Genomic DNA, 16,734 nt, shown 5'->3' on the forward strand with positions numbered 1-16,734 from the left:
TAACATAAAAAACCTAGCTAAACTTTCTCTAAGCAGCTCTTTAGGAGAGCCACCTAGATTGCACCCTTCTCGGCCGGGCACAAAAATCTAACTGGAGTCTGGAGGAGGGTCATAGGGGGAGGAGCCAGTGCACACCACCTGATCGGAAAAGCTTTACTTTTTGTGCCCTGTCTCCTGCGGAGCCGCTATTCCCCATGGTCCTTTCAGGAACCCCAGCATCCACTAGGACGATAGAGAAATAAACATTTTATAACACTGATGATTTTTTTTTTTGGTGCCAGTGTTTCTTCTATTATGTGATATACTTATGAGTAAGATCCTGTGCACATTAGGCAGCAGTTCTGGTTTGGAATGAAGCAGTCACACTTTGCGTTGACAGCAGCAATTAATATTTTTGGTTATTATGCTGTAAAGCCCTTCAGGATCAGAGAAGGAAAAGGTCCACAGAAAAACACCGGGGCCGAATAACCCTCTTTTCCTACACTCTCTGTGTTTCAGTGACACCAGACACAACATACAGTATGCAGATGACTCCATTTAGTGTTCGCCTTATTATTTACCTTGTCTGCAGAATTATACATATTAGCCCGGAATGACTATCAGAAAGCCTGCAGGGTTATATAAAGCCTACATGATTATATACCAGCCCAAATAATTGTACGGAAGCCCACCAGATGGCTAGTACTATATACACAATGAATGCATGATTATACACCAGCCCTGCAGATGTGCCCACAAATTATACATCATCTGACACACTCACTGAATACAAGCGAAGATCAATGTTCAGCCCACAAGACTATTGGGTCTAAGTATTAAGTCTTGGAGAGAGATAAAGTGCCACCAATCAGCTGCTAACTGTTATGTAACATGCGGTGTTTGAAAAAGACAGAAGCTGATTGGCTGGTATGTATGTACAGTAATATATATATATATATATATATATATATATATATATATATTGCGTATGGCCCGGCACTCTCAGCACAATAGGATTACTCCGTCTGTTGCCTTCCGTTATTAGGAGAGTATGGCAGCTCCCCACATGTAGCAGTCTTGAACGGCGGCACTCAGAACAAATAAGACATGACACTGCAAGTTGTTGCCAACGTTTCAAAGCAGTTCGCTTTTTCATCATGCCCTGACGAAAAAGCGAACTGCTTTGAAACGTTGGCAACAACTTGCAGTGTCATGTCTTATTTGTTCTGAGTGCTGCCGTTCAAGACTGCTATATATATATATATATATATATATATATATATATATATATATATAAAAAAGAGAGAGAGATAGATACATATATGTGTGAGTGAGTGGGGGCATCCAGCACAGTGTATTCTTATAGGGAATGCCGGCCTTGTGGAGTGTTTGTATGTATGTACATGTATATATATATCAGGGACGTGCAGTCAGGGGAGGCAGTGCCTCCCCTGTCATAATGATTAAAATAATAAAAAGAAGATATTTATGACACAGCGTCTGTTATAAATATCTTCTTCTATTATTTTAACCATTCCCCCCTGTCACTGTGCTGCAGCCTTGGGTTGAGGCAGCGGGAGAGGTGCCTCCCGCTGCTACCATTACAGTCCTGGCAACGGGGGGCGGGCAGGGGGCGGGGCGCAGCAATGGGCTGTGAAAGCCCATTGAAAATGCATGGGGAAGCGGCACCTTTACTGGTGCCGCAATGACAGGGGCGTGCATTCAGCCCCGATGAATGCACGCCCCTGTCAGTCCCCCAGATGTGATTGGACCAGCGGATCCAGTGCTGGATCCGCTGTCCAATCACTAGCGATCCCCCTTCCTGGCTGCAGCAGGCGCCATGGGCTATGTGGGCGCCCGCTGCAGCCAGCGCCGCTGACTGACACTAGAGGTCATAATTGACCCCTGGTGTCTGAGCGGCGCTACAGTGGGAGAGGAGCCGGCGGACGGAGACGGAGGCAGCGCTGCAGGAGCGGTAAGTATGTGTGTGTGTGTTTTTTTTTATTATGTGTTTGGGTTTTGGGGCACAGCCACAGGGGGCACCGCCACAAGGGGTACTGCTACAAGGGGCACAGTGACTTGGGGCACAACTACAGGGGGCACAGCGACTGGGGGATAACTACAAGGGGCACAGTGACTGGGGGCAGAGCTACAAGGGGCACAGTGACTGGGGTCACAACTACTGGGGGCACAGCCACAAGGGGCACAGCTACAGGGGGCAAAGCTACAGGGGTCACAACTACTCAGGGCACAGCGACTGGGGGCACTGCTACTCGGGGCACAGCGACTGGGGGCACAATTACAAAGATCACAACTACTGGGGGCACAGCCGCAAGGGGCACAACTACAGGGGGCACAGCGACTGGGGGCACAACTACAGGGGCACTGCTACAAGGGGCACAGCTACAGGGGGAACAGCGACGGGGCACAGCGACTGGGAGCACTGCTACGCGGGGCACTGCTACTCGGGGCACAGCGACTGGGGGCACAATTACAGGGGTCACAACTACTGGGGGCACAGCCACAAGGGGCACAGCTACTGGGGGCAAAGCTACAGGGGTCACAACTACTTGGGACACAGCGACAGCGGGCACAACTACTCAGGCACTGCTACTGGTGGCACAGCTAGAGGGGTCACAACTACAGGGGGCCCTTGCTCCATCCTCCCAGCTAGCAGCAGCACTCTCCCCTGTCTGTGCTAACGTCTTCCCGCGTCAGCGAGTGCATAATATTCATTAATTTCTCTCTCTCTCTCCTCCTGTGGATTACTTAGTTTGTAAGTTTAATGTTCATTTTTACAGGTACCGGCCTATTGGATTCTACTGGACAAGTGGACGTGAATCTCAGCGTTGGATGTAGGTAAGTATGTGTGAGTGTGTAAGTGTGTTTTAATAAATTTTTACTGTCACGGTGTGTGTGTTGTGTTTTTATTTGGGTATTTTTGTTGTTGTAGAACTACAGGTACCAGCGGGCCCGTTATTTCCCCACATGCTGGTACTTGAGGTTCTCCAAGTACCAGCAAGCGGGGGAGGCTTGCTGGGCCTTGTAGTTCCACAACAAAAAACAATATTCTTTTTTTACACACTTATGGCTATCAGCCCGGCACCCACCGCCCAGGGGTGCTGGGGACAGCCTCGGGCTTCACCCCTGGCCCTTGGGTGCCTGGAGGGGGGGGGGGACTCCTTGATTTAAGGGATCCCCACTCCTCCAGGGAACCCCGGCCAGGGGTGACTAGTTGGGGGGGTAATGCCACGGCCACAGGGACCTACATAAATGTGTCCCCCGGCTGTGGCATTATGTCCCTGGCTAGTGGAGCCCGGTGCTGGTTTTAAAAATACGGGGGACCCCTACATCTTTTGTCCCCCGTATTTTTGGAACCAGGACCGGACTAAGAGCCCGGTGCTGGTTGTCTAAATACGGGGAACCCCTGTCCAATTTTTTCCCAGTATTTAAACAACCAGGACCGGCTCAAAGAGCCCGAGGCTGGTTATACTTTGGAGGGGGACCTCACGCATTTTTTTTTTTACATTTTTTAACCCATTCAGACCCTTCTCCATTAAGTTCATGGAAGCCTTGGACAACAAAATTGCATTCATGTCCTCCTCCCACTCCCTTCCCAAACACTAACTTTTATTTTTATTTTCTATAAAAATTTACAATATATCACAAGTATGATGAGCAGGCAGGCAGCGGGCATTGGCGGCATCGGACTGAGATGCAAATTAGTAGCGGAGGGCTGGGTCAGTTGATGATGGGCAAGTTTGTAAGCCATTGGCGGTGGCAGCGGGTATCAGCTCAGAGGCAGTAGCGGGCATTGGCTTGGCGGCAGTAGGGGTCATCGGCAGGATCCGTCGGACATTATGGCTGTAGTGCCTCACCAGCCACTGACCTCACCGCACGCCACTGATATATATATATATATATATATATATATATATATACACACACACACACACACACACACACTGTACATACATATAGAGAGAGAGTGAGAGTGAAATCTCTCTCTCATAATATATATATATATATATATATATATATATATATATACATACACACACACACACACACACATACATACATATACACACACACACACACATGTAGGCTTACCAGTGTAAAGGGATGGTATGGTAAGCCTGTATACAGATTTTGCTAAGAAAAAATTAAACTGTAGAGCCTCTGAAGCCCAGTGCAAATGGGGAGGAGCCAATGCCCCTGTTTGCCCCTCCCTAAACACTGGCCCTGCCCCCAAACTGGCCTCTACTAGTAAAGTTACAGCAAGTGACACTTACATGAATGAATATTACATACAGATTGGTTTATTAGAAAACGTCGTTACTCATCTGTTACCTCAGTGTTATAGGATCCCTCACTGCAAACGGCTGATTAATCACCCCCATTACTGGGAGTCCTGTGTCCAGGAGGTAAACGCCGACCAATACAGTCACGCACTGAAGGCCCTTGGGATAAATTCCTTTGTGTGGCTGAATATCAGCTGAGCCCTTTATATACTGGTAGGTGGAGTCTGGAATTAGAGACAGACAGACACAATAGAACGTGATCAATGTCTGTACACAAAACAATCACAATAGATTTATCTTCATGTCTCTGTACAAAACTGTAGTAATAAAAAGGAAAATAGCAAAACCATATTTTATTATATTACCAGAATGACATCATCATTATACGGGAAAAATGGTTCCTGACGCGTTTCAGAGACATTTTGTTTCTAAAGTAAATATTGGATTCTCTGTAGATAATGAGACTGGCGCAGAGTTGGATTTGCGTCAGTTTGCATACAGTAGACAGGGGGGAGATGCACAAAACCTTGGCGAGTGATAAAGTGGAGAGAGATAAAATACCAATCAGCTCCTGTCATTATTCAAACACAGGCGGTAACATGGCAGTTAGGAGCTGATTGTCTGCTACTTTATCTCTCTCTCAGGTTTGGTAATCCTTCCCCATAAACTGGATCTGAGAATGCCCGTACATATGCAAAGCAAAAGCCAGAAGGACTGATGGGCTGGTCCGGTCGTCCAAAAGCCAGGCCGCACTGCACCGCCTCCCAATGCTTTGCCCGGCTGGCATGCTAAGAGATGGGGTCGTGCGGCTAGCCCGTGCCCCCGTAACTTGGTACCAATCAGATTCTAATTATAACTTTATAGAATGCACTAGATTAATGGGGCAGATGTATTAACCTGGAGAAGGCATAACAAAGTGATAAACCAGTGATAAATGCAAGGTGATAAACGCACCAGCCAATCAGCTCCAATATGCAAAATAACAGGAGCCGACTGGCTGGTGCGTTTATCACCTTGCACATATCACTGGTTTATCACTTCCTTATGCCTTCTCCAGGGTAATACATCTGCCCCATTGTCAGGTAAAAGCTAAAATAATTGATCATCCGGCTCTATCACCTGCCCCACTGGAGTCTATACTGCTTACCACAGAGAGTTAGCCAGAAGTCAATTAACCTACCAGTATGTTTTTTTGTTGTTTTTTTGAGGTGTGGAGGTATGGGAGCACCCAGAGGATACCCATGCAAACAGTGAGAGCATACAAACTCCACACAGATAGGGCCTCCATTGGATCTTGCCATATGAAACTAATGCTATGAAGAAGCCCACCAAAAATGCACCCAGACACTCTACAGAGCTGGCCTCCCATATAGTAGCTGCGTTATTCATAGTAGTAACATACTGGAACCCGGGCTACCCCTCCTATTTACTAATAATGCAGAGAGAAGAAATGACAAATACTAACCACATACTCATAATAATCCATTTGTTCAATTGGGGCGCCTTGGACATTGCAAGAAACCAGAAGCATCCGTAATCACCTCTTCAGCTATTCCCCCTTACATCAGACTCCCATCCAGCGCCAACACCTGTAGCGCTGTGACATGCAGCCGTCGGCGACTCTGCACAAACCACAGTAGCCTGGTTCTGCCTTTTCTAAAAATACTGACACAGTCTCACAGGCTATTACATATACCCTACCCTAGGTCATCCTCACCCTCCACTCTCAGAACGACCCCACCAGGATCCCCTTTGTCTGACCCGGTCACCACTGGCATTTAGTAAAGTCTATTCATATATATCTGTTACAGGAAGAGGCTGTTTGTGGGTGGTAACTGACCGTTTACTGGGAGCGTTTGGAAAAACGCCGGTGTGCCCAAGCGTATTCAGGGCAGGTGTGTGACGTCAGCTCCGGCCCCGATCAGCCTGTTCTCATCGCACTGTAGGAGTAAATCCTGGGCTGCGCACACACCGCACAAAGTGGATTTTAGCAGCTCGTCGTACACATGGGATCGCACACTTGCTCAGCGAATTTACACTCCCCCTGGAGGTCGCGACTATCTGATCGCAGGACAGCAAAGTTAGCAGCCCAGTGATCAGATCTGAATGACCCCCCTAGTGCAGATAAGAGTTGGCACAACTTCCATACAGAGCCACTGTCTGCGGAGGAAACATTACTCTCACCACACAGCCTTAAGCATACGTCTCTTTCCATCTCTATTGCACCGACACGCCTTTACATTATCAGCGTTCTCCTTTACTAACAGCAGGTGGCGCTATCACCATTGATGCATTTTGTGTTTTTTTTTTATTACAATCACAGATTTACCAAGCCTTGGAGAGTTATAAATTGCACGGTGAGAAAGACCCAGACAATCAGCTCCTAACTGTCATTTTCCAAACACAGCCTGTAACGTGACAGTTATGAGCTGATTGACTGGCACTTTATCATCGTGCAATTTATCACTCTCCAAGGCTTGATAAATCTGGGCCCAGATGTATTAATTTTTCACATGATACAGGATCCCGATGGTCAGGATGCCGGCGGTCACATGACAGACACCGGCATTCAACAATTAGAACGCCGTCATGTGACGGGGTAATTATTTTACCCCTCCCCTGCCCCCTTCCCTAACCCACACGGGAGGGGGGGGGGGGAGCTAGGGCTAAGACAGTTGGGGTGTCGGCTAGGGCCAAGACCCAGGGGGTAGCGGCTAGGGCTAAGACTCTGGGGAGTGGCGACTACGCTCCCCCCCTCTAGTGCCTAACCCTACCCCCCGCCCCCCCCCCCCCCAAAGTGCTAAACCTCAGAGTGAGGCTGATACTTGCCTTCAGGATGTCGGCGTTCCAACGTCCGACACATGACCGCCGGCATCCCCAGTGCCGGAATGCTGACCACATCCCAACCAAGACGGTGTAACATTTTGTTGCCAGAAGTTTCCAATCCATCCAGAAAAGTAACCCTTTCTGTAAGCACCTTAATTTAACCCCCTCGTGCTCCAAGGACAAGTGGGGCGCGGACCGGACAACGCAGGCGTGTCTGGACGTCACATGTAGCCGCTGCGACCTGGGACGCGGCGGGTAGCCACCTGCCAGCACAGCTAGGGTGCGCAGGAGCTGCGCTGGCAGGGAGCTACTCAGCGGGTGCAAAAGCATTGCCGGCGTGCAAAGCTTTTGCACCCTTGCGGGGAGGGGACAGGGCCTGACATGCGGGGCGGACTAGACCTGTGCTGGGCGTCCCCCCGTATGTCTGAGAAACTGAACGTAGATGTGCTAAATTTAGCACATATACGATCAGCTCTGAATTACCCCCAAAGTCCCAGCCAATCAGCTCCTAGCTGCCATATTACAGGCAGTGTTTGAAAAAAAGACAGTTAGGAGCTGATTGGCTGGTACTTTACCTCTCTCCAAGGCTTAGTACATTTGCTGCCCTGTCTTGTATGTGTGTGTTTCATTTTGTTCATCTACCGGATTTACGCTCAGTCCGTTCTGCACTGTGTGTATGAAGACGCGGTAGATCCGGTTATTACGTCGCACATAGCGACAGGTGGTCTGGTGACGAAATACATCAGTGGACGCAATGCACTTCATGAAAAGTCTGAGGGCCTGCTACCGAGTTGCAGGCTGCTGCCAGAGTTTTACCGGCTTTTGCCGTTGTCGCGTCTGGGATTTTTTGCTGATGCTGGTAAAAGCTGCTCCCCTCATGTACAACCGTGCGTCTAAATATGCAAGAATGCCGCTTGGTTACGTCCAGTCGCTACCGTTGGTCGCACCCTTGAAACGTGCAGCAGCCCCACGCTGGGTGCAGATTCTCCGTCAGAGTGCGGCCTCCAGTGTCCGCGATTAAGTGCCAGAGTTCGCTACCAGGTATGCGGCCCGCAAGACTCTCATAGCACGCCCATCTCTGGGTGTCTGAGTAGCCTCCTCCCCGTCACTGCCCCAATACATTTCTGGCCCTCCATGCACAATGGTCACAAACAGTGATACACTTGGGGCATTATCTTGTTGCCACCCACATTACCTAGAGAGTCTTCTGATGGGTGACTAGGAATCTGCAGGAGAGGACTACGAGCTGAGAGTCCCAGCCGGTCTTTTCACAATTCTTCCTAGTCCCCAAAGCTTCCTCCGCACATACCAGTCACCTGACGAGCGGAGCAAAGGACTATGGGTGAGATACACAAAAGGGGCACAGCTATGGCTTCATGCGGTGCAGGTCCATGAAGCGACATACAGGAATCACAGCGACATACGGTCATTTTAATATTGCCTGGTGGCAATAACTTACCGATGGGATCCACCCAGACAGCGATGTTGCTTTGCGGAATGCTCACAGTAACGCCATCTATAGACTTGTCTGTTACAACCACCTCCTGGTGAACTACATGTGCCAGTGCCCCGGCTGCCGCCTCATTGTTGTCCAGAACCTTCTGCAGTAGACTCTTTGTTTCCTCCTCGGTGGGGCAGACTCTCACTATAATGGTCTCCCCTGCACATAAAGAGCAGAATTATTGTCACCACACACATACTACGTGTTCTCTGTATGTCAGCGATACAAGGGGCCCCGCCGCACATTACTCAGTGTAGGGAGAAATGATGGATTATGGGTAAGCGCCATCTTACTATACTGACCCTATGCTGATCCAGTCATAAATGTGATTCCCAAAGTGGAGCTAAAGGTATTTCTACCATTTATTTACATCTGATGAATGTAGAGTAACTCTATAATGAGTCCACTGCAGCCCAGTCAGTGTGTTTTTGGATTTGCCAGAGCAATGCTGAGCCTTCAGCGGAAATCCCCACCAAGACGAGAAGAACATACAAACTCCACACAACGGCAGGGTCTTGGTGGGAATAGGATCAAAAACCTCAGAGCTGGGAGGCAGCAATACTTATCTCTGTCCTGTCACTTAACATGCTTAACCATGTTTCTCACAACTGCAGTAATACATCCCCCGTATCACCACTGCAGTAATACATCCCCCCTATCACCACTGCAGTAACACATCCCCCCCCTATCACCACTGCAGTAATACATCCCCCCTATCACCACTGCAGTAACACATCCCCCCTATCACCACTGCAGTAACACATCCCCCCTATCACCACTGCAGTAACACATCCCCCCTATCACCACTGCAGTAATACACTCCCCCTATCACCACTGCATTAACACATCCCCCCCTATCACCACTGCAGTAACACATCCCCCCATCACCACGGCAGTAACACATCCCCCCTATAACCACTGCAGTAACACGTCCCCCCTATCACCACTGCAGTAACACATCCCCCCTATCACCACTGCAGTAATACACTCCCCCTATCACCACTGCAGTAATACATCCCCCCTATCACCACTGCAGTAACACATCCCCCCTATCACCACTGCAGTAATACACTCCCCCTATCACCACTGCAGTAATACATCCCCCCTATCACCACTGCAGTAACACATCCCCCCTATCACCACTGCAGTAATACATCCCCCCTATCACCACGGCAGTAACACATCCCCCCTATCACCACTGCAGTAATACACTCCCCCTATCACCACTGCAGTAATACATCCCCCCTATCACCACTGCAGTAACACATCCCCCCTATCACCACTGCAGTAATACATCCCCCCTATCACCACTGCAGTAACACATCCCCCCTATCACCACTGCAGTAACACATCCCCCCTATCACCACTGCAGTAATACATCCCCCCTATAACCACTGCAGTAACACGTCCCCCCTATCACCACTGCAGTAACACATCCCCCCTATCACCACTGCAGTAATACACTCCCCCTATCACCACTGCAGTAATACATCCCCCCTATCACCACTGCAGTAACACATCCCCCCTATCACCACTGCAGTAATACATCCCCCCTATCACCACTGCAGTAACACATCCCCCCTATCACCACTGCAGTAACACATCCCCCCTATCACCACTGCAGTAATACACTCCCCCTATCACCACTGCATTAACACATCCCCCCTATCACCACTGCAGTATTACACTCCCCCTATCACCACTGCAGTAACACATCCCCCCTATCACCACTGCAGTAACACATCCCCCCTATCACCACTGCAGTAATACACTCCCCCTATCACCACTGCATTAACACATCCCCCCCCTATCACCACTGCAGTATTACACTCCCCCTATCACCACTGCAGTAACACATCCCCCCTATCACCACTGCAGTAACACATCCCCCCTATCACCACTGCAGTAACACATCCCCCCTATCACCACTGCAGTAACACATCCCCCTATCACCACTGCATTAACACATCCCCCCCCTATCACCACTGCAGTATTACACTCCCCCTATCACCACTGCAGTAACACATCCCCCCTATCACCACTGCAGTAATACACTCCCCCTATCACCACTGCATTAACACATCCCCCCCCTATCACCACTGCAGTATTACACTCCCCCTATCACCACTGCAGTAACACATCCCCCCTATCACCACTGCAGTAACACATCCCCCCTATCACCACTGCAGTAACACATCCCCCCTATCACCACTGCAGTAATACACTCCCCCTATCACCACTGCATTAACACATCCCCCCTATCACCACTGCAGTAACACATCCCCCCTATCACCACTGCAGTAATACACTCCCCCTATCACCTCTGCAGTAACACATCCCCCCTATCACCACTGCAGTAACACATCCCCCCTATCACCACTGCAGTAATACACTCCCCCTATCACCACTGCATTAACACATCCCCCCCTATCACCACGCCAGTAACACATCCCCCCTATCACCACTGCAGTAACACATCCCCCCTATCACCACTGCAGTAATACATCCCCCTATCACCACTGCAGTAATACATCCCCCCTATCACCACTGCAGTAACACATCCTCCCATCACCACGGCAGTAACACATCCCCCCTATCACCACTGCAGTAACACATCCCCCCTATCACCACTGCAATAACACATCCCCCCTATCACCACTGCAGTAATACATCCCCCCTATCACCACTGCAGTAATACATCCCCCCTATCACCACTGCAGTAATACATCCCCCCTATCACCACTGCAGTAATACACTCCCCCCTATCACTACTGCAGTAATACATCCCCCCTATCACCACTGCAGTAACACATCCCCCCTATCACCACTGCAGTAACACATCCCCCCTATCACCACTGCAGTAACACATCCCCCCTATCACCACTGCAGTAACACATCCCCCTATCACCACTGCAGTAATACACTCCCCCTATCACCACTGCATTAACACATCCCGCCCTATCACCACTGCAGTAACACATCCCCCCTATCACCACTGCAGTAACACATCCCCCCTATCACCACTGCAATAACACATCCCCCCTATCACCACTGTAATAACACATCCCCTCTATCACCACTGCAGTAACACATCCCCCCTATCACCACTGCAGTAATACATGCCTCCTATCACCTCTCCATTGTAACACACCCCTCTACCCCCTCTGTAGTAACACATCCCCCCAACTATCTCTGTAATAACCCCCCTTGCACTACCTCGATAATAATCCCCTGTGCACCACCTCAGTAATAACCCCCCTTGCACCACCTCTGTAATAACCCCCCTTGCACTATCTCTGTAATAACCCCCCTTGCACTACCTCTGTAATAACCCCCCTCGCACTACCTCTGTAATAACCCCCCCCCCGTGCACTGCCTCTGTAATAACCCCCATGCACTGCCTGTAATAACCCCCGTGCACTGCCTCTGTAATAACCACCGTGCACTACCTCTGTAATAACCCCCCTTGCACCAGCTCTGTAATAACCCCCCTTGCACCACCTCTGTAATAACCCCCCTTACACTACCTCTGTAATAACCCCCGTGCACCACCTCTGTAATAACCCCCCTTCACTACCTCTGTAATAACCCCCCTTGCACTACCTCTGTAATAAGCCCCCTTGCACTACCTCTGTAATAACCCCCGTGCACTACCTCTGTAATAACCCCCGTGCACCGCCTCTGTAATAACTCCCTTGCACCACCTCTGTAATAACCCCCTTGCACCACCTCTGTAATAACCCCCTTGCACCACCTCTGTAATAACCCCCCTTGCACTACCTCTGTAATAACCCCCGTGCACTACCTCTGTAATAACCCCCCTTGCACTACCTCTGTAATAACCCCCCTTGCACTACCTCTGTAATAACCCCCGTGCACTACCTCTGTAATAACCCCCGTGCACTGCCTCTGTAATAACCCCCCTTGCACTACCTCTGTAATAACCCCCCTTGCACTACCTCTGATATAACCCCCGTGCACTACCTCTGTAATAACCCCCTTGCACTACCTCTGTAATAACCCCCTTGCACTACCTCTGTAATAACCCCCCTTGCACCACCTCTGATATAACCCCCGTGCACTACCTCTGTAATAACCCCCCTTGCACTACCTCTGTAATAACCCCACTTGCACTACCTCTGTAATAACCCCCTTGCACCACCTCTGATATAACCCCCGTTGCACCACCTCTGTAATAACCCCCTTGCACTACCTCTGTAATAACCCCCCTTGCACCACCTCTGATATAACCCCCGTTGCACCACCTCTGTAATAACCCCACTTGCACCACCTCTGTAATAACCCCCCTTGCACTACCTCTGTAATAACCCCCCTTGCACCACCTCTAATATAACCCCCGTTGCACTACCTCTGTAATAACCCTCCTTGCACCACCTCTGTAATAACCCCCTTGCACCACCTCTGTAATAACCCCCTTGCACCACCTCTGTAATAACATCCCCACCCAGCCACCTCTGTAGACACACATAACCACATCTCAACTCTACCTATATATGTAACTACAAATAAACACAAAAGCCTGCTTTGCGTTATGTTCCTAAAGCCCCATTGTGTAAAATGCCCCATATACTACAGGAAATAAACCTGGGGTACAGTCACGATCCGCTCCAGCTCCGCATTCCTAACGTGATGGCCCCCATACATCTGACATCAGAAATATTAAACATGTTTAACTTCCCAGATTCCCAGACGGATCGCCGATCATCGCTGGCCGCAGATTGGCGGTGCCGGCAGTCTGGGGTAACGGGGCATCGCGGACAGTAATGTATGGGGGGCAATTAGCCTTAGTATCCTAAGTGACAAATCCAAAAAGCCTGCAGTGAGATTGTGGGTGACCTAAGCGGGACAGGATCTTATCATGTGTCACTAGGGTTACATCGTCGCACAGCATTATGGGATAGTCTGTGCGCTCATTCTGTCTGCAGCTGGTTACGTGTTTCCCAGTTACTGTATGTCACACACAAGTTACTCACCGAGTTCATTTGTAAACTCATTGGATTCTTCTCCTCTGACATTATTCTCTAAACCTGGAAACTGAAACAGCAAAATACAATGTATCTTACACAACGCAGCGCAAGTGCAGCACATTCTAACCAACACACAAATCTGGCAACACATGCATAATAAAACATACATGTATTGGTAAACAGAAAAACAAAGTAACATGCTCTATGCAAAAATATAACATAAAATGAAACCATCACACAAGTGTATGGGGCAGATGTACCAAATCTTGGAGAGAGAAAACGTACCAACCAAGCATCATTTTTCAAGTGCGGCCTGTAACATGACAGGAGCTGATTGGTCTGTACCTTATCTCTCTTTGAGGTCTATTTACTAAGCCTTGGGTGGAGATAAAGTCGCTGGAGATAAAAGGGGTCATTCCGAGTTGATCGCCCGCTAGAAACTTTTTGCAGCGCTGCGATCAGGTTAAATCTCAGCAAAACTGCACATGCGTATGCACCGCAATGCGCAGGCGCGTCGTACGGGTACAAAAGAGGATCGTTGCTGTGCGATGGAGTTAACGAAGAATCCATTCGCACAGCCAATCGCAAGATGATTGACAGGAAGAGGGCGTTTGTGGGTGTCAACTGACCGTTTTCTGGGAGTGTTTGGAAAAACGCAGGCGTGTCCAAGTGTTTGCAGGGCGGGTGTCTGAGGTCAAATCCGGGACCAAAAAGACTGAAGTGATTGCAGCGGCTGGGTAAGTCCAGAGCTACTCAGAAACGGGCAAAAACTTTTTTGTGCCGTCGGCTGCAACAGCGTTCGCACACTCGCAAGGCAAAAATACACTCCCCCCGCGGGCGGCGACTATCTGATCGCAGTGCTGCAAAAAGTTGCTAGCGAGCGATCAGCTCGGAACGGCCACCAAAGTACCAGCCAATCGGCTCCGAACTGCCATGTTAGGCTGTGTTTGAAAAATGACAGTTAGGAGCTGATTGGCTGGTACTTTATCTCCAGCGACTGTGTCTTAGTACATCTCGCTTTATGACTGGAAAAAGCAGGAAATCACTCGACTATAAGGCCAGGTTATAATATGCGACATATAATGGTTTGAAAAATCCCAACTAAAACGGTAAAACTATCTATTATAACAAAATAAAATAAAATAAAAAGTTATTAAAAAAAAAACCTAAAATACGTAGTTAGCTCCCATGGTCCCCCTGATATAAGGGAAGCCAACCCTAGGTGGGATCCCAGTATAAAAGAAAAGAACACAAGTGTGGGGTCCTCTCCTGACATCATAGGGATGATGCACCAATGATAACTGGTGTGGCAGGATGGGTTACGATAAACAGCTTGAAGCTCCTCCCAGTGACCCCGAGACCTACAATCAAACAGCCAAGTCTACCCCTGCCCCACTGGCTGTGGAAGTTAGGTCAATAAAAAATAAATAAAAAAAAGTTGTGGCGTGGGTTCCTCATAACGTGAGAAGTGAGCCTTGCCTTGCTGGGTGTGTCGGGAGAGGAGCACGACACAGATATTCTACAAGGTCATCCGATGCGCCCTGACGAAAGCCCAGCAACTGAAGCCGATTGGAAAGGGAGGTCTGTCCATGGTGATAGAAGTATAAACCCAATACTCCTTGCTCTGTATCTGTCTGCGGACCTCACTGGAGCCACAACTAGGTAGCTGGTCCAAGGTCACTAAATTGTAGGAATTAAGGATAACACACCAGGGCCATATCCCAAGTTAACAGGCGCCCACCATGGGAGACTGCGCGGCACCTGGTTATTGGCTGAGCAGTGACAGCAGAACTTAAAGTTTATATGGACAGCCCAGCAACTTCTGAGACATCCTGTCTGGCCATCAAAGGATGCCTATCCCACAAAGATGTCCTACAGAGGAGATCCCTGCCTAAAATCAAAGGAAACTTTTGGGAAGCGCCGCTGCAAGGGAGATGCCTCCCCAAAACTGTAATGAGGACTTTGCATGTGTGCAAAACGAAGTGTATAAAGGGTGACTTTGGTGTCCACACCAGGAGATCCACAGAGAGGCAGGTACAGAACAGAGGGAGGTCTGTTCTGAAGAGTTGGTTCATAGTGACGCAACTTTGAGTATAAGCCCAGTGCCCTGTGGACATCATGGTTAAAAGTGATGTTGAGTGAAGCGAGCGCCCATATGGGTCCATGTTTGGTCTGCGTAAATGTTGGTCATACTTGTGAGGATGGCACCAGAATGGAAGACGGGTATAGTGCGGGTCTAGTATGAGGACAAGGGAAACCTTTTCCCATGCCAGAAGTAATTACCATCTATCCTCACTCACGTACACTATCTCATTCGCAGATCGTTACCTTTTTCCCAAGGTCATGTTTTATCACTTCCTGGACCAGAACATCAGCCAGAGTTTTGAAGTCTGTGAGAAACTTTTTATTCTTTTCATGTTCTTTTTTTTCTTCAATTAAGAGCTGGAAAAGCGTCTCCTCCTGGCGGCACGCTCGTGCTATACACGCGGCCTTCTCAGAAACACGTAACAGCTCGTGTAGGATGTCGGACATACTTCTGTCTCTCCTGTAAGCTGCAATGTGAAACAGAAAAGATCATTATCACCTAAGATGAATTCCAAGTAGCTTTTCCCATATGCATTTAACAATCATTTACAAACAGTGCCAGCCTCCCTCTCTCTCCTCCCATCTGTGCCAGCCTCCCTCTCCTCCCATCTGTGCCAGCCTCTCTCTCTCCTCCCATCTGTGCCAGCCTCTCTCTCTCTCCTCCCATCTGTGCCAGCCTCTCTCTCTCCTCCCATCTGTGCCAGCCTCTCTCTCTCTCCTCCCATCTGTGCCAGCCTCTCTCTCTCCTCCCATCTGTGCCAGCCTCTCTCTCTCCTCCCATCTGTGCCAGCCTCTCTCTCTCCTCCCATCTGTGCCAGCCTCTCTCTCCTCCCATCTGTGCCAGCTTCTCTCCCTCTTCTCATCTGTGCCAGCCTCTCTCCCTCCTCCCATCTGTGCCAGCCTCTCTCCCTCCTCCCATCTGTGCCAGCCTCTCCCTCCTCCCATCTGTGCCAGTCTCTCTCCCTCTTCTCAACTGTGCCTCTCTCCCCCTCCCCTGTCTGTGCCAGCCTCTCTCCCCATCCCATCTCTATGGCAGTCTGTCACCTTCCCC

The 16,734-nt window shown here is 49.3% G+C and overlaps 1 protein-coding gene across 1 annotated transcript in view; it reads right to left on the minus strand.

Moving 5' to 3' along the window:
* INPP1 (inositol polyphosphate-1-phosphatase) overlaps window positions 1–16,734 on the minus strand; it is a 57,625-nt gene that overhangs the window by 13,867 nt on the left and 27,024 nt on the right. Inside the window, exons 2-5 of the mRNA XM_063932741.1 lie at window positions 15,927–16,150; window positions 13,605–13,665; window positions 8,569–8,769; window positions 4,333–4,507 (exon numbers count right to left, since the gene is read on the minus strand). Coding sequence (XP_063788811.1) covers window positions 4,333–4,507; window positions 8,569–8,769; window positions 13,605–13,665; window positions 15,927–16,130 — 641 coding nt within the window. The 5' untranslated portion in view covers window positions 16,131–16,150. The remainder of the gene's footprint in view (window positions 1–4,332; window positions 4,508–8,568; window positions 8,770–13,604; window positions 13,666–15,926; window positions 16,151–16,734) is intronic.

Source organism: Pseudophryne corroboree, chromosome 7 (genome assembly GCF_028390025.1).
Source record: "Pseudophryne corroboree isolate aPseCor3 chromosome 7, aPseCor3.hap2, whole genome shotgun sequence".
NCBI lineage: Eukaryota > Metazoa > Chordata > Amphibia > Anura > Myobatrachidae > Pseudophryne > Pseudophryne corroboree.